This window comes from Polistes canadensis, unplaced genomic scaffold, assembly GCF_001313835.1.
Source record: "Polistes canadensis isolate GaletaPanama2010 unplaced genomic scaffold, ASM131383v1 scaffold_78, whole genome shotgun sequence".
Taxonomy (NCBI): Eukaryota; Metazoa; Arthropoda; class Insecta; order Hymenoptera; family Vespidae; genus Polistes; species Polistes canadensis.
Window position 1 is genome coordinate 524,662 of NW_014569625.1, and position 24,050 is coordinate 548,711.

At 32.6% G+C, this 24,050-nt stretch overlaps 2 protein-coding genes across 5 annotated transcripts; both read left to right on the plus strand.

Moving 5' to 3' along the window:
- The first annotated feature begins 114 nt into the window (after window positions 1-114).
- LOC106786631 (atrial natriuretic peptide-converting enzyme-like) lies at window positions 115-20,795 on the plus strand. 3 transcript variants are annotated; one of them, XM_014748229.1, is made up of 13 exons: window positions 115-133; window positions 4,000-4,521; window positions 12,628-12,811; window positions 16,376-16,589; window positions 17,303-17,674; window positions 17,830-18,062; window positions 18,141-18,347; window positions 18,436-18,649; window positions 18,720-18,865; window positions 18,951-19,119; window positions 19,215-19,465; window positions 19,953-20,071; window positions 20,278-20,795. In XM_014748229.1, the coding sequence occupies exons 2-13, from the start codon at window positions 4,474-4,476 to the stop codon at window positions 20,449-20,451; spliced, it is 2,331 nt and encodes a 776-aa protein (XP_014603715.1). In that variant the 5' UTR covers window positions 115-133; window positions 4,000-4,473; the 3' UTR covers window positions 20,452-20,795. The 3 variants fall into 3 exon arrangements, with proteins under 3 accessions (XP_014603715.1, XP_014603714.1, XP_014603716.1); XM_014748228.1 differs by lacking the exon at window positions 115-133 and adding an exon at window positions 2,929-3,513; XM_014748230.1 differs by lacking the exons at window positions 115-133; window positions 4,000-4,521; window positions 12,628-12,811; window positions 16,376-16,589 and adding an exon at window positions 16,957-17,116 and having other exon boundaries at window positions 20,278-20,794.
- A 985-nt stretch (window positions 20,796-21,780) lies between these two features.
- On the plus strand, window positions 21,781-23,768 carry LOC106786606 (pyridoxine/pyridoxamine 5'-phosphate oxidase). Of its 2 annotated transcripts, none has more exons than XM_014748164.1 (6): window positions 21,781-21,905; window positions 22,395-22,543; window positions 22,634-22,733; window positions 22,827-22,901; window positions 23,170-23,372; window positions 23,444-23,768. In XM_014748164.1, the coding sequence occupies exons 1-6, from the start codon at window positions 21,903-21,905 to the stop codon at window positions 23,571-23,573; spliced, it is 660 nt and encodes a 219-aa protein (XP_014603650.1). In that variant the 5' UTR covers window positions 21,781-21,902; the 3' UTR covers window positions 23,574-23,768. The 2 variants fall into 2 exon arrangements, with proteins under 2 accessions (XP_014603650.1, XP_014603649.1); XM_014748163.1 differs by having other exon boundaries at window positions 21,792-21,905; window positions 22,377-22,543.
- Window positions 23,769-24,050: the final 282 nt, after the last annotated feature.

Genomic DNA, 24,050 nt, shown 5'->3' on the forward strand with positions numbered 1-24,050 from the left:
AAAGAGAAAGAGAGAGAAAGAGTTAACGAGGGAAGTAAAAAAAAGAAAAATTTTTAATTTCACGAACGACGACCCTGACGAAGAAAAGGAAAGGACGTCCTCGAAGAAACGACGAAAAGAAAATCAACCAAAGGTAGATTTATTCAGAAATATTTTCAAAGTATCATAGTATTTGTGTGAGCAGTAGTGACTCGTAGCCTTAAAATCATGCTGGAGCTGTTGCAAGTTTGGAAATATTTAAATTATTGTTATAAATTAACAAACATATTATAATGTTTTTTATCAGTTATCTCGTGTTAAAAATTATTTAAATAATATGATCAATTATTCTAGTCTTATTTTAAACGAGAAACTTAATAAATTTCTCCTTGATGTTCGCATGACTGTGGGTTATTACATTATTAGCTTGCATCTCGCCATAACGTGCATACAACATTCTCTATGCAGTTAGTATCTTAAATGCTATTAGATGGATTTTTTTTCTTATTTTTTAATAAGAAAATTGTATATAGGATATTTTACAAAATTAAATATTACAATTACATATATAAATTAATTATTATAATAAATATATTTATGTAATGAGAACAATTGAGGGGTGTTGTAATTTCGCATTATACGCACGAACCGTCCCTGTATTTGTGCATGTGTATGTTATATTCGATTTGGTTCCTCACGTTTGAATTTTATAGCGTTCTTTCAACCCTGTTTTTTTCACATTCTTTAGCGGTCGTGCGTGTTTTTAAATTACGACGAGGTGGATACGCGAAAGGTGCTTAACATTCTCTTCTCTCTCTGTCCTCATGCAAATTTAATCTTTCTTCTTTGTTCGTTCATGTGTGTTTTCGTATATGCGTGTGTGTATGTGTGCGTGCAATATTTTTTTTCATTCGAATAGTATCCATGAATTCAAGGATAGAAATATCGTACTACGTTACGACAACAATTTCTTCCAACTTGTATAGATGAATATATTTGATTGAAAATTCACACACAATTTTCGTTTAAAAGATTGTTATCGAGACTACCGGTATAATTAATTAATCCTCCGAAGTGTAATCGAGAAGGTACAAAAGCGTTATATTCCATCCACATGTTACCCTTGAAACACTGCGTCTATTCGTTCGAATCGTTGCACACATGCCTTTCATTAAATTCATATTTCTATTGAAAAGAGGTGCGAATAAAAATATTCTGTATAATATAATATCAATATACACGAAGAATAAATTAATGAATTATTTGTGTTTTTATCTAGAAAGTAATCGAATAATATCCGTGATCATTTCAAATGATCCTAACTATGAAAAAACAAAATAGACAATGACGTGAAAGTGCATATAAGACGCGGAACAATTCTGTTTCTCTATTCGTTATTCGTGGGAGTAAAAGGCTTGTAAACTCGTTGAGTTCATTCTAACTTCCGATCTTATTGCGAGATTGCGTGCGAAACTTCTCTTTGAGAGCTTCATTGATTCCGTGACGGGAGAATGCGATGTTATTGCACCTGCAACTTAGCTTTGATTAACTAGTCTACTCTCTCCTCGTACGTTTAAACGATCTACATAGATATACGAACGTGTATCTCTATTCGATTAAACGCGTGATATTATTGTTCATTAGAAAAACGCACGATAGAATTAATGCATGCATATCATCAAAACGTTCTCGTTACTTTCACAATAATTTAGATATTGAGATCATTTTCAAGCATAAAAAATGTAAGAAAATATAAATCAACAAGTTGAATGGCAACATGTGGCATGCAAAAATTAATCCAATATACAATATATAAAATGGTTTTATTATTTAAACCTTAAATTTAAGATTTACAATGTGTCATATCTGTTGGCGTTATATGGGTAAGCCATGTAATATCAACATGATACTCAACGTGTTATATGTGCATGCAATGCAAAGAGATATCCATTTTCATTGACCCAATAAATGAGAAAATTATCTTAAGAAAACAAAATTGAATTAACGAATCGAGCCAGTGCACAAAAATAAAACAATAAACTCGCTCTATTTAATAAAAAGTAAAAAGATTTAACGATATGACACATAGACACACTTTCGCCGAAGTAGATTGGTTTTACGGTCTACTAGAGAACTCACCAATGTGGACTACTTACAATTATTTCTTTCTTATTTCATTCCTATTTCTATGTATGTATATATGTACGTACAGGATATCCAACAAATCATGGATCAATCAAAAAAAAATATAATAGAATAGGTCATTTTCAATAAAAAAAAATCATTTCGATTTCCCGTCGTTTACTAGTTCTTATGAGTTAAATCTTATTTATCTTAAAAATCAGATTCACATTAAAGAAATGTAAACGTACCTTCTGTGTACGAGATTGAAATTAATAAAATATACTTATAAATTAAATACAATAAAATATAGTTAAAATTATTTACAGCGTGTAAAAATAATTCCTAAACCCAATAATTTAGATATGAGAACAGAATAAAACAATACAATGAAAAGATACATATTGTACGTCAATTGATTATAAATTTCTTGATTTATTTGTTTATTCAAATATTTACGAGAATTACCCATTGTAATATTATAACCAGAATAAATATTACTGAATTAGAATGGAATTATCCTTCTGGTGTAAAGAAACTCACTCAGATATAATGGGAATAGAATTTTTTCTCCAATCTATTCAAATAGTATGAGGTGTACCTGTAATAACAAAATTCAATATAGATGGAATGCATAAAAGTATTTTATAGATACGTTTCCGTGAAAGATCGAGAATGTGACAAATCGAATACCCTCGTAGCAATCGTCCTTGCTCCAGACAGCTTCATAAACGTGGCTGCCCTCAGTAGTTTTGGGGAGGGAGTAAAACGCGTCGTGCTGTGTAGAACCGGTAATGACGTGAAAGTGCATCCACGAGTGAACGAGCGAACGGCAAGCAAGCAGTCCTCTTGGTTCCGTTCTCTCTTCGTTCTGGACAATCTCCCGGCTCGTGGCACAGACTCCGATTTCATCGACTCCAAGAGAAATTGGCCATTCCTTGAGCACGAAAGAACATACTTTATCAATTGTCTTCGAAACACGGAACAACCAATACAACTAAACTTTTCATCGAGCTTGTTCTCATCATTTTCAGTTTGTTCGTTCGTTTGTTCATTAGTTCGTTTGTGTGTTCGTCTTGTTCTTCTGCTTATTTGATTATTTTTCAATTGTGTTAAAATTGTAACGTACATCGGTTAGTATCTCGTCTAAGAAGTCTAGCAGCTGGTCTACCGGTAACGTCTCTATCGTGCACCTGCATCGTGCCCTACAACCGGTCCGATCTTAATGGGCTTTCGCACGGGCCAGTGATTTTTAATGGACCTCTTTCGCTACTCTTGTTAATTGGGTCAAGTACTCGAAAGTTGACGCGATTCTGGGACGCTTTACCCAAAACGAATTACAACGAATAGTTATTTCGAAGGATTAAACAAATAACACAGTGCTATTTTCTTTGGATCTTCAATTATTTATCAGTGAGTGAATACTTTATACCAAAGTTTTTTTTCCCTACGTAATTAATCTTTTCTCGACAAAGTTTTTGTTACATTGAAATTCGGTTAAATGTATAATTTAAAACAATTGTTTTATATTTGATTTATTTTTTTCCTAATTTTTACATTCACGAAAAAAAAAAGAAAGAAAGAATTTCGAAGAAATTTCACAATTTCGTTTAGTTTAACCTTAGTTTTCGCATACTTTGAATAAAAAGATGATATTAATTAAGATGCCGCATTAAATCGTCTCATGGTCGACAGTGTCAAGAACCTGCACACGCACATCTAAAGTTCCGCGATATCATATTACCGTATTACTCTTACCACGAAGAAGATACACACAAGTCGTTGGTCACGAAGGTGCCATCGAAGTATCTAATGTTGTTCTTTTCTCCTTTTTTTTTCGAATTTATCCATTTATTTGATTAAATCGAATAATAGAAATTTCGCATGTATAATTTACAGTACGAAACAGCATCATCCACCCCTCCTGTTCTACCGGACGTCGTTTTCTTTTCTTTAAATTAATAAGAAAAGAAAACAGGATCGTGTGAGAAGAAGCAAAGCGCAACGGCATCGATTCGATCTGCTTCCTAAAAGGATTTCCACATTCGACGAAACAGAAGAGCAAGGTGTTTGGTGCAGTGCGAATCGGAGTATAAAAACGTATGCGCTTAACGCATTAGTGTTAGGTGATCGAGGGGAAAAATAAAATTAAAAAAAAAAAGAAAATAAATCAATTAATTAATTAATTAATTAATTTAAAAAAGAAGAAGAAGAAAAACATAAAAGGAAAAATAACTAAACAGAAATTGGAAAATTAAACGACGCGATGAGGTTGATGATTTCATCTAGGAAAGAGGACCTCTCGGAGGGACGTTGACAGAAAATTAGAAAAATTTCAAAAGGATATAAAACAAAGTGAAACGATTTTTGAAGATGACCGTCACGATGGAACACAAGAGGAAGAGTTCGTGGGATTCAAAGGTGAGAGACATGAATCTGGCACACTTTCTACGTTCTTCTTTCGGTTGCTTATTCACTCATTATCTATCTGCGTTTATGTGTGCATTAGAATGTTTTTTCTTTCTATTTTTTTTTTCTGTCTTCTCTCTCTTTCTTCTCTTTTTCTGTAAGAGATGCGCTACCAACGTTAATTAGATGCTCGGATCTCGTGCGAAAATATTCCTAACAGTCGTCTGCGAAATCGTCGTCTCGGAAATGCACCTTTTCTGTTTCTCGTGAAAGACGTAAAACCTGAGCGCGGAAGCGTTATTATTGAATTTTACGCCAGCAATTTTCTTACAATCGTTTCTTTTTTTTCTTCCCCTACCCCTTGTCTTTTTTTTGTATATATATATATATATATATATATATATTATCCACATTGCCTTTCGTGGAATTCGCGAAAGGATGGGTGTAGGAAGGTAATTGTAGCATTTAAATAATTTTCATTCAATGACGACATTGTTTTTAATATCCCGGTTCTTGTTTGTTGAAATAATTATGCGCCGATAATAATTACAACCAAGTAGGATCCATTTGAAATATAATAGAAAACGATTTATTTTACAATTATTTGTATTACAAAATAATGAATGGAATATTGTTTTGTTTTTGGAAACGAGTCCAATTGTAATTATCGGTACAATTCGGTAGGATTAACAGAAGTTACAGAAATAAATATGGTTGCATGATTCGTAATTAGATTCATGAAACGATGTTACAATTAAGTTTAATAGATATTACCAGTTAATTAGTTTCGTACATACTACAATAATATAATCCATTCGACGTAGTATTTAATTTGTCATTAGCGTATTGTATCGTGAATTGTTAGAAAACGTGTTGGTCTATTCTGTGTAAGAATACTTTGAGGAATTTATCTATAAGTCGTCACCTAAGACTAGCTTTGGTAGAGACGTTTAAAAACTATATTTATTCGTGGAGACGTAAACCAACCAGGGTCTGACCTTCTAACTAATATTTTGCACAATCCTAAGTCTCCGTATTTCGCAGGGAAATGTCAAGAACAAAGATCAACGCTTTCGTAAATCTTACTTATTTTCGAGAGTACGTTTACTGCAAAATACGCATAACTACATTCCTTTCTCAGGTATATTTTTTCTTTTTCTTTTCTTTTTTTCCTTTCAAATTAAAGTTTTGCGCTTATTCGAAATTCGAGATAACTAAAATAAATTCTACGACAATTTAGGTAAGAAAAATAAGTAACAAAAGGGTTAATAGAATATCTTGTCGTCGTTATATACGATACGAAACAAAACTACTCGTCCTGGGCGCATATTCTTTGAATTATTTCTGCGGTCTCGCGGTTTGGATTCAACGGAATTAGATATACGCCTCGTAATAAACTTCGACAGAACTCTCGTGCGTTCTTAACTTCTATTGACAATTACTATTTACGAGTAGCAAGAATCACGATTGAATGCAAATTGTTTCAAAGAGATTCTAATTTACGCAAACGTATCCTCTTAGAATTATGATATATAAATTAGAATATTTTCAAGACATTTTTAAGGAATTCTAAATACTTTTGAGTTAGAATGTACACTCGAGACCCTAACAAAAATTCTTGATTCTACCTAAACCGATATGTTAGGGTTCCCTATCCACCATCACTACCACTTCTTCATCGGGAACAAATAATTTAAGTAAAAAAACAAAACAAAAATTCGAATCTCGTGCTTCTCTTTTCTTGGAAACCTTAAAACGGTCTCCGAAACCTTCTATCCGATCGACCTTGTTATCCATTGACCCTGAGTGAGTATAAGAGCGTGTGTTGAATACCTACGCACTCGCCGCGGGAGCTTTGAGAAACGAAGAACTAGGCTGACCGGAATAGAAAACGATGCGTTAACGTTGGGCTGGGTTGTTGGCTCTCAGTTCAGTTGGGTTGGGTTGGGCTGTCATCTGTTCTCTTCACGATTTACCGTTAAACACCTCTTACCGACACTCGATCAAGCCGATTGACATTCCAAACACCGAGACGAGGAATTGTCACTCGTCGTTTGTCACTATAATAATATCCCCATTTTATTTTATTCTCAACAAATCGACACAAATTATTTTACCAGATCCTGTTCTACGTATTTCTATAATCATTTACCTATACTCCCATTTTTGATACGATCATTCACCTTTCAATTTATTCCATTCTATGCGGAAATCGTTACGATAGTAATGAAAGTTTATCTGACGGTTTTTGGATTCGATTGAAACTTAAGAAAAAGTATTTTATCCAATCAACATTTTTCATCGTTGTCCATTACCCATTACAAAATAGTTTCTTTTATCTTCTTTTAAGGATCTATCAGATTTTATCTAAAATTCTTTTTCTCTATTAGAATCGACATACTTACGTATATCTTAAGAATTTTGAACGAGTGATGAATGTTATAAGAGAGACGTGTTAGTTTTTTCCGATAAGTGGAAAGTAAATACTTGCATTTATCCCTGTTTACTTTGTCTAATGATTTTTAATTGGACATATTCGTCGAGTGGTGTTTTCTTTACGGTTCTTTTTTGTCATTCTTTCTTTTGGTAAAGAGGGGAGGATAGGGGGTGAAGAAAGCATTATCGTGTTTACTAGAATCGAAGCATTGGACCGAGAAGGCTATGGGTTTACGAGTGTCGGACGCTCGTTACATACATACACGAGGGGGGAGGGGGAACGAGGGGGGATGGAAGCGGGTAGAGTGTAATTTAAGGCGAGCAAAACTTGTTCCTAGATTCTCGTTCTTTTCGAAAGGCAGTCTGGTGTTGTTTGGAGTAACGGTAGTAACAGTCAAGTAAGTCAAGGGGGACTCTGGCCGAGCCAATGGGACACATTACATTTATTTTTTTTTTGTCATACCTATTCTAAGTGACACTAATATAGAGAAAGTTTGACCACTATGAACTCTAATTTTAAGTAGAAAATTTGATAAGTTTGCAAGAAGATATTCTACTTCGACGAATTGTTCTTCGAATGTATTATTTTGAAATTTGGAGAAATATATGATTAGTATTTATCCGAAGGGGAGGAAGGCCCTTAAATCTTAAGGTTTCCGGGAAACCGTGATGGTTCGAGTCGAGGAGACGAGACTTGCATTCGTTATTTGTGAGTCTCGAGTCGTAAAAAGTTCAGAGGATGACGTCGAGTGAGTCGAGATGACTATGATAAATGTACAACTTCCGTAGGGTGAAGTTCTTTTACACCAAGCATAAATCTATTTTTTTCTTTTTTGCATATTACTCTATCATATTTTCTAAATAAACATATAATGGATATATTCGAGAGATATTGTAATTAATCAAATTCCCCATGTTATTTTCCATTATTGTTTATTCAATATCGATGAAATTTTTTGATTACAATTTTCCAACAATCTTGTATCCCTTTCCTTTTGTTTTCCCCCTGTAAATTTATTCTTTGTTTGTGTCCAGTTGTGGGAGGGGTGAGAAAGAGAGGGTCAATGTGTTTATAAGTTAATCGATTCAACGAACTTTCACGAAAGTCATTAAGATGGGAAATAAATCGAGCAGGATTGAATTTTTATCTCGGCCTTGAAGTCATTGACCGTGTCCATTAACGGAAGCATACGCGTATCTCTTAGTACGTTTAGTTTCTTAACACTTTAATCTATTTCTTCCATCGTTAGATACTAGATTCTCTACTTACTGACATTGAAATCTACTTTCGAAAAGGAGACCCTCGCGATATTCTTCTTCTTCTTTTTCTTTTTCTTTTTCTTCTTTTACGTCGCATTAACGCTCGAAAGTCAATGATTATTTTACAATTGTAATTGGCAATTTGATTTACGATTAGCTGCACAGTTTGCCAAGCTTTCCCTCGATCACGAAGTTTCTTCCTTGAATACATTTTAAATACACTGTCTATCAATTGATTCGAAACATCCAACTTTTCCCAATCAGTAGTATTTTCTACCATTATTTTAATTACTATACATTTTTCTACGTTTTCACATATTTTTCTTACCAATATATTTCGATAAATCCCAAAAATTTAGATTACAAAGGTTGATTTGTTTTAGTTTAAATGATCTAAATTGCGAAATCGTAGTTTGGGAAACGTTTAATTATGTTATTATAAATCGATGAAATTCTGCTCTTAATCTAAGTTAAATCTTTTCTTTATTCGGCAACGTCTTTCGTCACGAAGAATCCTTTCTTTTGCTGAAGATCAGGTCACATGACCTTTTAGTTCTATTACGAGAATCACGAGATACCTTGTTGTTTCTTGTAATAGAGATAACTGGTAAAATATCACACGGTTCCACGTATAAAAGGAATATTATGTTTTTCTTAAATACCATTAAATTGGATATAAAAAAAAAAGTACTAATTTAATAATTAGTAAATTTGACAAACAAAAAACCGTGGGGGACTACATTTTCGATTGTAAATGTTGACAATTAAAAAAAAAAAACTGATGTGTGTACTTATGTACGCACGTAAGAAGTTATACTTCTTTAGCATACTAAAACGAATATAACTTCCATAACCTCAAAAATAACTTCAATTTGCCCGCGCATCGTAAATATCGACAACTTCGTAGTGTCGATTTTTCGGTCGCATCTAACTTCACTTTCCAAAACGCGCCAAAAAAAGTATAACTTCAAAAATGTTTGCATCGTAAGGAAGTTTAAAAAACATTTGTTTAAAAGTACGAATCTTTTTTTTTTTTTTAACCGATCAATCAGATTAATTAAAGTCAATAAAATGTTTGAATGGTATCTTTGAATCGAGCAATTACAATGCTTCGTGCACGAACTTTCATTGGACTTTCGTAATATGTGCAACTATTGTTCGGCAAAAGAGCCACCTTTGGATCGTTAAATTTATTACATAAGATTTATACAAAACTCGATTTGCAGTTTTTCGATCATAGAACTTGATCGGTAGCGTTCAAAGCACTAATTAAAATTATATCTATCGTCTAAACACGGAGAAATGGATAGACCCCGTTCATAAAGTTCGTGCTCTCGATATCTCTCTCTCTCTCTCTTTCTCTCTCTCTTTTGGAGAAAACAAAGTTCGAGTTAGAAGATACGAACATAAACCGTTTTACCGGTATGTGTAGTTAGGTTACAGTCTAGTAGATTTTCAGGTTTGCATTTTTGCGATAATATCATACCGATTTCTCGTTAATATTTATTTTTTATTTTCCATGAAAAATATATATATATATTCAAACATACACGAAATCGTGATACGTTTTTTATTAATCCATTTGGAAATAATACTCGTTTAATTAAATGGGATAATGTTAATGACCTTTTCCTTCCTCGATATGGAATGGTCACGTTTTTATAATATAGCTGCCAATTGATTATTTTATAATATTTAAATAACGAACACATAAATATCGTATATCACGTTACAAAAAGTACGGAAATGATCTAGATTCTAAATTGTAATAGTTAAATTAATAATCATTTAGATTAATACTGTTTCCGTTTATTTTTCAAATCTTTTAACGCAAGTCTGTAGTATAATAAACTGGCGTGAGAAAATCAGGTTCTCCTCTCACAAATGTTATATTCGTTTCTCCTTACACGTTTATTCGCTTTTACTTTACCGATTCGAGAATCTATTAAGTTCTTAACGATATTCAAGATTATTTTAAGAAGGACGAATATCTAATATATATATGTCTGACCTTTTAAATACGAAATAAATTTACTTCCGTCCATAAGTCTCCATGGATTGCAAACGTTTCACAAATAAATAGAAAGAAAAATAAATATTATCAACAGCCTCAAAGAAACGTGTTAATAGAATACATTTACATATTAAAAACTATTTAAAAAATAATATCTTTTTCAAATAAGAATCTCCTATAATCCACGTATAAAAGAATTTCTACAAATACTTTTGAACAATTTTCATGGATGGTTTTATCAACCTATATAATAGAAATGTCATTTTGTAATGTTGAATAAAAGGTCAAGTAAAAGAATATCGTCCTTGGAATCAAATAGAAATCGTCTTTATTAAACTTTTACGAAGGAAGAGAATGCATTTTCCCATAGACTGTGAGTCGAATAAAATGGATCGAAGTCGAGTAAAACTCGTGACATTTCGTTTTAACAAAAGGATGATAAAAAGAACTTTAGAACTAGCCCACTCATCATCCTCATCATCATCATCATCATCATTCGATGGAAAGAAAGGTGCGATTCTTCGGTTGTTACCGCATGTACACCATACCCCATACCATAGAGCGTGAGCCAAGCGTAACATTTGAACAGGGAGGCCTACGCCCTCTCTCTCTCTATATTCGTGTGTGTGTGTGTGTGTGTGTGTTTGTTCGTTTATTTATTCGTCGCGTGGGCTAGATAGAGAAGGCATTAGAAAGAGAAAGATTCATCGCGAGTGGCGAACGTACATTGCACGCGCGTTTGCACTGCGACGATTATACGGACGCTTACTCTCATAGATTTGCAACTTAGGTATTGGGAGAGAGAGAGAGAGAGAGAGAGAGAAAGGGTAACTATGCTTCCGTAAATCTACTGGGTTGTTCACAAACTTCTCGTACATTTCAACAAATTCCAATAAATTATTATCAAATTATTCTACAACAACACATTTATATGTGTTGTTATATTTTTGTCTATATAATTATATAGAATATACACGCACGCACACACATTATTTCTTTTTAATTGAGAAAAGTATATACAGCGTGTAAAATTCGGAATAACCATTTCAAACATTTTCTCAGTAAATATGCAGCGTTTAAATTATCGCAATGTTAAAATTGACGTGTCACTTTGAAATAAGGTTAAATATTATCGTAGAACACGTGTTCGTTGAATTATTTTTTGTTTGTTTTTTTATAATTCCTATTCACTTGTGAACTAGGTCTCACGTGTTTTGGATACACTTTGTATGCACACATGCATACGAATAAAAATATATAGTAGTATACTAGTATATAGGTATTTTACAATAACCGCATAGGAGAGTTTTGCATGTGTCACGACACACGAGCAAGTTTCGATCGGGTCGATTGGTTTAAAGCACGGATATGCGCTTGCATAAGCTACGATTCGGACAATTACACGACTAATCGCATAATTACAGGCCCTGCCGTTCGTATACGTTACGAGGCGTTTCCTGCTTTCGTGATTCGCGATTATTGTTCGTTGTTTAGTGATAAAAATTATTTTAACAAAATGAACAAAAAGTAAGTCGAATTAATTTTCAATAGAGATTGATTTGTTCATAATATATAGAAATAACAATAATTTAGTTTTTGTTTTTTTATTTTAAGATAGGAATCTTCATTCACTTCGAGATTAGACGATAATTTGAATATTTAATTAATTATCCTTTCTCTCGCGCACGACGTTTAATTAAAAATCTTCTTTCCCTTCAACAATCGATATTCGTAGTATTATTAAATACGCTATGATTGCATAATTTTCAACTTCTCCGTAGTAGGAAGCAAAAGAGGATCATTTAATACGATTCGTGTCTACACTGGGAATCTCTGTAAATTTCTTCCGAACGAAGGAATAGAGAAAGAAGAATTTCGTCACGCGCCCACGTCGCGCTACTTCTCTTCGATGTCTTCCACCATTGCATTTCGATTTCGTAACGAAAAATTTCGCTATAGGGTATATATATCTCGAGGGAGTAATTTAAGATGAAAATCATCGGTAACGTTCTACATTTCATTGGTTACCTCGTAAATTTATCTTACATCCTATCGTAATTTATTATTTCTTTCAATTATGAAATACGTATAAGATATATGGTGTATACGTCGGGTGCGGAATTTACATGGGATTCATGATTCTTCGTAAATTTAAATAGATTTCTATAAGATTATTCTAATGTATACCTAGAGAACATTAATTAATATCGTTTTAATCGTTAAATTGGTCTGTGTATTTTTTCGCAATAATCATTCCTGATAGTTTGATACATCATCGGGAAAAATAATAAAATTCTGCACATGTAAATAAAAATACACAAGCATGATTGGACATTCTTTATAAAGAGATCATAATAACAAAGTATCCTTTGAAGAAATTTCACAGCGTTGTTCGCGATCATCCGCAGATCTCGGTGAGCACGGTTAGCACGAGAAGATTCAGTCGAGCTGGTACACCAAGTTCCATTTTGTCTTCGGACAGCGACATCAGATTCACGAGGAAACTTGGTGGTCAATATAGATGTGGTTGCTGCGTACTGGCTGCCTTCTTATTCTTCCTTCTATTTTCTGGCGTTTCAATATACCTCGGCTGTAAGTATATTATTTTTATCTTTATCATTCATCTTATTTTTCCCAACGAATATGCATTACGTTTCTGTTTTATTAATTATAATCACCTGCATAATGCTATACAATTTGTATTTGTTATTAATGAACCGTTTATTTTGAAAGTGGTATAAGTCCATATTGATAAAACAGTAGAAACATTGCCAGACTTCAAATAATTTGCCTAAATTTTTAAATTAACCAATATGCAAACCTTTAATTTTCTCGAAACAACAGAAAATGGACTTAAACCACTTTCAAAATAAACGATCCAATTTTATTAAATTCATTGCAAGTACTCGGATTGTTAAAAATATCCGTGGTTGTTGGTAATTAATCTAATTAATTTCAATCAAATAAAAATCTTCGTAACAACGAATCAATAAAATATTCAAATATTCGACAATGGTTTAATTGTTGATCATCTTCCCGATGAAAAAATAAATGAAGAAACTCGTTCGTTTTCACCGCTTTCACCATAAAATCCGATCTTGGGAATAAGCGAGAAGAACTTAGTAGTAGTCGAACGAAAATCTGCAATTCCTGTCGGTTATAGTCCTGGCCCGATGCGGTTTAGAAGGCATGAAATTACATAGTCGTCAAAGAGACTCTCGTCGCGTTCCTCGAGCGAGAAACCCTCTCGATGAAGTTTGCGTTCACGGTGTCTGAACCTCTTACGAACCGCGAACTCTGATCGACGTTTCCTTTTGTTCAAAACAATTTAACATTTTACTCCTTTACGTTTGCACGTATTTCACCTTCAAATACGATCACGTTTGTTTCATCAAACGATTCAATAAAATTTCTTAAACGCAATAGAGATCCCATAATTTTGCAAATAAAAAGAGAAAAAAGAAAACAATTTACTAAATCATATAACAATTGATTACATTACGCAATTATTAAGTGTTTGACTCGCGTAAAGTTGCATGGAATTAATTGAGACTATTGCGTTGTAATAAGTAACTGTAAAGTTACACCGTGTGATTCTGAATGATGCTATTTAACCCATAATACGCGACTTATTAAAAAGTCAATTCACTTTCCGACTCGTCTTTATAACAATTGGAAGAAAATAATTGTCTTAAAGCTTACGGTAGACTCATGGGAATCGCGTCAATTAAAAATATATTTAATCAATCAAATATATATTGAAAACAAGAAGGAATTAAAGTAACACGTTGGATTGATCGAAATGTTTGAAAGAATTCAGAAGCAACGTGTAATGAGGAGTTATTAATGACGCGTACGTGTTAAAGCAGAAACGTGTCGATAAATGTATTGTGACAAGCGCATATAAGCGTGTAAAATATAATAAGAAGAAAAAGAAGAAGAAGGTGATGCGGCCAAAGCCCATTGAGGTCTTTCAGCACGCAAACATAACGGTCTGACCGAGTTACCGAGTCTTCGAGGAAGTCATGAGTAGTCGTACGTTTTGATCGAGACTGCTTTTTCTTTTTCTTCATCTTCTTACGACTTTATATTGACTAGAGAACTTCCTGTCCAGGTTAACTTCGCAGGATTCCTTTCCTGTAAAGTACTCTCAAGTACCGTTTCTTTCAAATCTACATTTAATTTAATAAAGATTGTTGCAACATTAATGTTAATAAATTCCTGTTATTTATACTTAAACTATTAACATGGAAATCATTATACTCTTTTAGTCATTAAATATATTAGATTTAATTATTAAAGTGTGAATAAAAAAAATCCCAAGTATAAAACAATTCGAGAAGTAACATAGCAACTAAAAAATTCTATATTAATAGTAAAAGATAAAAACATTAATGACTAATTACAAAATTCCTTATTATTTTTGATTAATAAAATTCTTGAAGTTAAACTTCTTTTGACGTGTGTTTTTTCGTAAGTTAAACATAACTTAACTTTGTAAGTAGAACTCTCTCTCTCTCTCTTTTTGATATGAAGATGTTAACACGTACTAAAAAAAAGAATATGTAAAAAAATAAAAAGAATAAGAAGGAGGACATTTGATTTAACGATGAATGAGAATATATCTTATGCGTGGTTTAACCAAGAATCACGAAGGATCATCATCTTGGGTCCAGCAAGGTCTTCGAAGTAGTAAAAGGTAACGGTCTGACCGAGTTATCGAAGTGACGCGCGCCTATGACCACTTCTCCTTGCTCGACCTTAAAGTGGAGGGGTAGTGTCCTTGAAACATTTTGATACTCGTACTTACAGAGAAAGAGAGAGAGAGAGAGATTCCCGGTACGAGAGAGTACGCTCGTGTAGTCAGGATGATGGTGAGAGTAAGAAGAGGGTCGTCATAAAGTGAGGAGGAGGATGAGGAGGAGGAGGAGGAACACTGGGTTGACTTTCAATACCGGAACTCGTACAACTTTGCGTCATTCTTCCACGATATATCTTTTATTATTATATTTTCATTTATTCTCGATCGAGATTCTGTTAAATTTGTATTGTAAGTAAAAAATTAATTCTAATAATTTATAATCAATTGACTGAAATATTATTTTAGTTACGAGAATATTGAATTTTAATAATCAGCGAAAAGATTTCGTTCTTATTTATTTTAAAAATTACAAAATGGGGCACCCTTTCTGATGACCAAATTAACAAAAACCCTAATCATTTGTTTAACAAATTAATGAATTACAAATTAATTATACGAAAACGTGTTTGTTTGTCGCACGTATTTTTCTATCAACGACTTAGATCTAAAAATTGTATGGTCGACTTTACTATCTCGAGTATCGAACGCGAAACCGCATCGTAGTATTGCCTTCGGGAAATTGATTGCAAAATAAGGACTGACTTCTTCTTCAAAAAAAAAAAAAAAGAAAAAAGAGGCCTCTCTAACAAAGATGAAGGAAAAATCGTTGACCGAAGTTTGCGGTGAAAGGTGAGTCTCTTGGACACCGTAGCTGCGGGCACCTGCGTGTCCTCGATTCTTTCTTCTTATAATCTCATCTCGATGGTGGTCCATAAAAGAAAATTAACTTTGTCTTCGCGCCATTAAATAAACACACTTAACGATAATCCGATTATAACTAACAATTCGTCATATTATTTGATTAGAATCCAAATTCTAACAGAGAAAAGAAAATTGTAAAGATTCGTAAAAACAAACTATAGTATTTGAATTAAAGTAAAAAGAAATAGTACGAATTGTTGATAAATTGCAAATACAAGAATTAATGTTCTTACGTTAAAATAGCATACAGAAAAATTCCGAATTTCTCCTGTCCAAACCGTAACGCCATTTTTACGGTATAACATCTACAATTACACGCGCCGTGTATACTTGTTTATTAATTTTTATCAATAATTTAGAAAAATAAAATAAAACGTAAAAGAAAATATAATTATAGGTTCGTAAGAAAGCAGGTAAACTTAAAACGTGACTCCATCTCGTTTGCGCGTCTCATTTCCTTAATCATAGAACTATCTAATTATGGTAATTAGTAAGTAAAGCATTTTAATAGTCTCGAAAACGATCCTTTTGGAAACCTATAATAACGTCATTTGGGAATGGTTAATTAAGGATGTTGTTCTATGATGTTTCAGACACGTTCCTAACGTCGGAATCACCAGCGGATCAAATATTCTTAGCAACTTTCCGTGTTACCGAGGGAGATTACTTTGCATTGGAACTGGCAGATCCCTCTACCGAAGCATTTCGCATTAGATCGAGAGAATATCGCGATCGGATTAATCTTATTTTCCGTCGTAGTTGGCTCAAACTTTCATTTCTTGCATCGGATGTCTTAGCACTCGACGGGTAAGTCGTTTTCAATAATTATCCCTTCTTTATCGTAACAATAAATATATTACGTTGAAATTTGTTAATATTATATTTGAACAAAAATATATAATAAATAAGAACGTATACCACGTTTGTCTGATATTTCAGATTTTTGGTTTAAAGCGAAAAGCAAATAGATTATTGGAATTGCGCGTAAATCGAATAAATAAATCGAACAGATGGAGTTTCTTCCAAACGGAATAATTGAAAGTCAACCAATGTTCTTCCCGAGATTTATCTCGCCTCGGTACTAGAGAAAACCTTTTCACGAATCCTCTCCGCTATTCTCTCGACTGCTTTCTTGCGGCTCATACATAAGCAAACGCGACTAGATGTGCACTAGGAAAGAACGAGCTTTGAATGTCACATTCTCTCTCATCAATTATTTATTCTCCTGTGTTTCACATCAAACGAATACAGTAGCTATACATTATGTTTGAGTCCCTATAATTTTGCAATGTGCGAAATATTTTCTAACTGGAGTAAGAAGTGATGCAGGAAGGGTAGGGATTTTAAATTAGGATATGATTTCTCCTAATATAATTGGAAATGGGAGAGACTCAAAGCTCGCGTAGGCAGGGTTGCATCCCTAAAGTAAACTCTGTTTCTGTTAAAATCAAAAATAGAATCTACCCGCTACCCCTAAATGTTCTCACACACACACACATTTAATTTTGTTTTATTTTTAGGGTGGAAGGTCGCGACTTGGTGGTTCATTTCGACGTCAGATTTGATCCACGATATCAAACGATCACCACCAGCAACGTGGTCGACATTTTATCGCGCGAAATCGATCCCAACAGTACGAAATATTTATCGAATTTAACGATAGACGCCAAAAGTCTCGAGGTTCAAGAAAGTTTAACAGCGTTAAACGCACAAGTCAGCCTCCAAACAACAATTTCAACGATTCCTCCAACTACAACAGCACCACCGCCAAGAAGATGCAGTATTTTGGAATTATCTTATTGCAAACATCTTCCATACAACATCACTTCCTATCCGAATATGTTGGGACACCGTTCTTTGATCGATGTCGAAGAAGACGTTATTGCATTTAGGTATTTTTTTTTCGTTAACGCGTTCCGTATCGCATCGGTCGCATACGTTCCATTTTTTTAAAACTTTCTACGGCAAAGGATTATATCTTATATTGTTAACTTTACATTGGTAACAATAATTATTACAATTACGTATATCTTGAATTTTCTATCAGGGAATTAGTAGACGCCGAATGTTATCGTTCAGCATACGATTTCGTCTGTCAGGTTTTACAACCTGCCTGTTTAACCGGTGAACCCGAAGATTTATTGCAATTACCCTGCCGAAGTTTTTGTCGAGAATTTTGGAACGGTTGTGGAAATAGACTTCCCGACAGGATCAAACGAGCCTTGGATTGTTCCAATTTTCCTGAATACGCCGACGTTGGTAGTTGCCGACCAAAACCAGGTAACTCAATTAGGTTTTATCTTGTATCGTACAAAAATTGATCTAGATAAGATAATAATTGTTAAATCGTTATTTTAGGATGCGTGCAAACGCTTCAATCGAAGGCCCTGTCGCCAAGAATTTGCGACGGTGTGATCGATTGTCCGGATTTGGCTGATGAAAAAAATTGTGCATATTGTCGGGACGGTTATATGCACTGCGGGGTTGGGAGAACTTGCATTCCTCATAACAAACGTTGCGATGGTAAAATTGATTGCCCAAATGGAAGCGACGAGAAAGATTGTCGTGAGTACAAAAATAAATTCATCCATGTTATTTTTGTTGTTTAACAATTAATATAAAAGATTTGTTTTCATTTTTTTTTTGTTAACAGTATCATTGTCGCAAAGTGTACGAGCAGTTAAATCCCAGCCATGGGATACACCCCATGCCGCGAAATATAACAGCGAGGGTTACGTTGTTTTTAACGAAAAAGGTACAATCGGTAAATTGTGTACGGAAAATTTGAACGCCACTATGCCATCGACAGAAATGGAAACTGTACTTCAAACTGTAGCCAATTCTCTTTGTACTTTATTAACATATACGTAAGTATAATTATTGTATTATTTTCTAAATATAAGATTTCATTTAGATTTGGATTTTTATATTTCGTAGTGGCGTCCAATCTGTCGAGGTAAGAACCGATGAAGAAGAAGACGTTCAATACGTTCACATGGAAGATCCATCGGCTACAGAAATCACATTTGTTAGGGCACCCTGTCCAAGTAAAGACGTCATGTACATCCGTTGTTCTGAACTTGGTACGAAATACAAATTACCAACAACATAATTTATCCTTTATTCCATTAATCGCATTAATAAAAATTTGTATATCTATCGTTTCAGAATGCGGAGTACAGGCATTACGAAATAAAGGTAAACAGGGTCTAAGTAAAATGGCAGAACCTGGTGATTGGCCTTGGCACGCGGCACTTTTTAAAGAAGAGGTTCACGTTTGCGATGCTACTTTGATTGCTGAAACTTGGTTACTCACTACTGCTTCTTGTTTCCAAGGGTAATCAAGAATAAAATTAATTAAACGTAGACGCGTGTAACTGATCAATTGTATCGTGACGAAACAAATGTTTATAAAATATTTGTTTAATATAGACAACCAAAAGCAGAATGGTCTGCGAGATTAGGCACAGTACGTCTTTCGAGTACGTCACCGTGGCAACAGGAACGTAGGATTGTAGGAATGATTAAATCTCCAGTTGAAGGAAGTACGACTGTTCTGTTAAAATTAGACAGACCTGTTACCACTTATTCGGATTTTGTCAGACCAGTTTGTTTACCATCCGCTCAAGATCCACCATCGACCAATGCATCTCAATGCAATACTCTGGGTTGGGCTAGAAATCGTACGTCATAATTATACTTTTTTCGCAACGTTGTGAGTTTATGTGCACACGTGTTAGTTAAAATTAAAAATAAAAAAAAAACAAAAAAATGTAGACCAAAATTACGTAACAATGTAAATATCTTCTATCCGACAGATCGAAGGTTTTCGTTTGTTTCCTTTTTCTTTTTTCCTTCTACGAATACTTTCACATATGAAGATAAAGTAAAAGAGAAGGTTGTATAATGGATACAAGTTAATTTCGATGTAACAATAATATGTATTTATACAACACGTTAGATAAACGTGTACATTGAAATAAGTATGAAACGTAACCAACTGGTATACTTATATAAGTGAATTAAAATATACTTTCATGTATGACACAGAGATACTTGATTCTAGAATGCAATTCAATCATACACTGATAAACGATTTTATTTGTTAAAGAACATTTATACTCTCTTAAATAGTTTTAAATCAAATATATTTTCTTTTTTTATTTCTAGGTGATATGCTTCAAAGAGTACAACTGAGGCATAGTGCGATGGAAAAATGCGAAAACATAAGTATCGCATCTGTTAACAGCGTTTGTACCGAACCTGCGTATTCGGTGGATGATTGCAATGTAAGTTTTTATTTATTTAATGTTCCTATTTATTTGTGCATCTGTATTTTTCAACATTTTATGTAACTATTTTAAATAGAGATGCTTATAAATTGATAAGTTATTAATATTTTCTTACGAATACTGACAAATCATTTTAAAATATTTAAAAATACTAATCCAATGAAATAAGAAAAAAATAATATTTCGAATATGAAATTTATTAGGAAGAAGAAGTTGCTGGTAGTCCAATGCTTTGTCTACAATCTGCCAGTCAAACTTGGGCACTAACAGGAGTTGGTAGTTGGCGAATAGCTTGTTCTAAAGCAGGCATTGAAAGACCTAGATTGTATGATCAAATATCTTCTAATATCGCTTGGATCAAATCGACGATTAGTTAAATACTCGCAATCGTTACAAATTCAAAAGTAATTAACTATGATATCTATTCGATATGAAAGTATTTTTTTTGTTTTTTCTTGACGAAACAGTAAGTCGTTTTAAAAATGAAAACAACGTACACGTACTGAAATAAAAATTGTGATAAAAATGTGCCGGTAATTGTAATAACTGTGAAATTAAATCAACAAAATATATATATTCTAAATTTATCCTATACGATTTAACGATTATTCATTTTGTTCTCTATTTTGTTACGTATCAAAACCGCTGTTCAAATTATCGGCACAAATATTTTAAATCATGAACAATATAGGATATATATTTTTTTCTATTTTGCATAATTCGAACATTTCTTTTTTTCTCACTCTCTCTCACTCTCTCTCTCTCTCTCTCTCTCTCTCTCTCTCTCTCTCACTCTTTTTCTCTCTTTCGTTATCGAGGTCAAGCCATTAGATTGTAATTTCCTAAACGTACATAGTGATACACGTAGTGATATTATTTAGCGTTTATCATTTTAGTAAGAAATATAAAACGATTGATAAAAAATATCTACTTATTTTGTACGATTGTAAATAGAAACAACGGGAGTCTTATTATATGTATATCATTTTACAACAAAAATTTTTATTTTGAATTATTCTCACATTTTCGCGACGCAATTAATTATAATTTATTTTATGAAATAAATTGTACGCGTTATATCTTAACGAAATAAATACGATATTAGGATTAAATTAATTTTGAACATGTTACGATAGGTTCTCGAATTCAATGAAATTCTAATTAAATTTATCCAATTTCGAAAACCCGTTATCTTTTCTCATTTTAATAACTACGATAATTAACTCTCATTAGCCGAAATTTTTTCCAATTTTTCGATCTTTTAAGTGGCCTTTTCAAGGATTAATTAAAAATTTGAAAAAGTAGATACTCTTATCAGTCATTGGATCAAAAAAATGAAATTACACACAAGAAATATTTATAATCATATCGATATATGATTTTTAAGTAACACAAGACTATTGAGAGCTAAGAATAAACATAATAATTGATTATACAGTAGCAGTATTCGTTAGATTGTTATAATAAATTAAATATAATGAATTTGATATTATATTAAAAATCGTTTTCCTGAATAATATGTTCATATCCTTGGAGTGTATTTTTTCTGTTTTTTTTTTTTTAAATGTAAATAAAAAGACTATATGGACTCATATTAATAAAACTAGATATAAATTACATACTCATGGTGATTTTAATATGATGCAGTAACGTTAAGTGTGTCCAAGTGGTGGGAGTTTCTAAGGAGTTCATATTTAAGTTGTCTGCTGCTATTTGCTCAGTCGTCTGTTAAGAAACGATTCGATACAACCTGCGTTTTGAAAACTATAAAGTGAAATAAACGAGGTTTTCGATATTATTCCTATTTTATAATATTTGATGCATAAGCATGGTAAGATTTTTGTCTAATACAATACACTTTTTTTATATACTTTAATATATCGATAGAGAAAAAGAAGAAAAACAAAATATTGAGTTACTCGGAAAATTCGTGCTGATTAATAAATAAATATATTAATTAACAATGTTGAAAATGCCAATTAAAAAAAAAACTAAATATAAATTAATCATTATTGAATGATGGAATGTGTTTGTCTTCGAAATGTTACTTACGTTTAAAAAAAAATGAAACAAATATTTGAGGTTTAGAGATTTCTAAACCACACAAAATTGCACCGGTTGCTTACCATGACTTTTTTATGAATGCAACTCGGTTATAAGTATCACATTTCTTTGGCTTAGTAAATCATATGTTTCTTACTTATAGTTGAAAACTTTACAAGATTCTGTACTGCGTAAACTTTCTATGCAACGAGGTTACAATAATTAACATAATATCAAATTATATAATGTTTCAACACAGTTACATGTTTCGTTGAAGGATACTAAAGTAAGCGAAGAATTTTCGGATTTATCAAGGATCGATGGGATAGTCGATGATCCATTGGATCTTTTTAGATCTTGGCACAAAGAGTCGAGAAAATATAAATATAACTTGCCTGATGTTTTTTGCCTTGCGACAACCTCCAAGTAAGTATATTACGATTGATCAATAATAAATGAAACGAAATAATAAAATCGTAAAAATGAAACTGATTAAAACTTCGCGTAATTCAACAGAGATAATAATGTTGCTGCAAGGAATGTTGTTCTCAGAGAATTTGATAACGATGGTTTTGTACTTGTTACCGATCAACGTAGTAGAAAAGCCTCGGAATTGGTAAGAATTATTAATGCGAACGAAATTAGACATATAAATATAAATTTCTATATTATATTTATTAATTATTTCATTAATTAATCTCACACAAAGGATAGCGTACCACAGGCTGCACTATGTTTCGTATGGCTTTACATAAATGATAAAGGACAAAATATTGCACGACAGGTGATAATTTGAATTTGTTAAATAAAATAATATTTAGGATGTCTCAAAAATTGCTCGATCAATCTGAACAAAAAAGTTGAAATTATTTTTACCGAGTATTTGGAGTGGCAGGTATATTTTTGTTAACAACGCTACCAAGTAATTTCTATCTTGAATTGTTAAATAAACTATTGTAAAATTCTATTAAAATACAAATGTTAATTATTTTTTTTTATCTTGGATTACCAACGTAAAATTTATTAGTTAATTGTAATATAAATTTGTCTAGGTAAGAGTCGAAGGTCCAATGAAAAAGTTGAAACGATCAGAATTTAAACACCTTTACGACAGAGAACCACTCTTTTGCAAAATTCGATCCCATTTGTGTCATCAAGACAAAGAAGTTGATTGGGACGAATTAAAACGAAGACACGATCAAATTTTGGAAGAGTATCGAAGAGGAGAAAATGAATTACCAATGCCGGATCACTTGTACGTTCATTTTTGTTTCAATTTCGTATCGACTAACAAATTATTATTGCATCAATATAAATTTATTTCAGTATCGGATATAAATTGTTACCGACAATGGTAGAATTTTATTATGCGAGGGACGAGCTTATAGGAGACAGGGTGCAATACAACAGAAACAGCTTGACCGAAGGATGGCAACATCGCCGATTGGCTGCCTAATATTCAAATACAAATTGAATAACAAAACTATTTCATTATTTATTTCTTTATCACAATTCCTGTAATTTTTATTTTATTACATGCTTCAAAAATGAGATTAATATTTCTATATACCGAGCGATACAAAAATCCGAAATATCATTGTTGTTTGTAAAGGCACGAATAAAAATTTGCTTAAAAAAAAAGAAAATACAAGAAAAACCACGACGAAGAATGAAATTATTTTTCTTAAGATTTTATAAGCGCCATTAAGAATTATATATATATATATATATATATATATATTTTTTTAAATAAAACTACACACACTTATCGTCGCGTAACCAATAACTATTAACGATAAAGGAATAATATATTATAGAATTTAATTAGATTTACATTGACCCAGGTTATCAATGAACGATAATAAAATATAAATTTTCAATTATATACACATAAAAAATTTTTAATGAACTTGAAATCTCGAAACATTCTTTA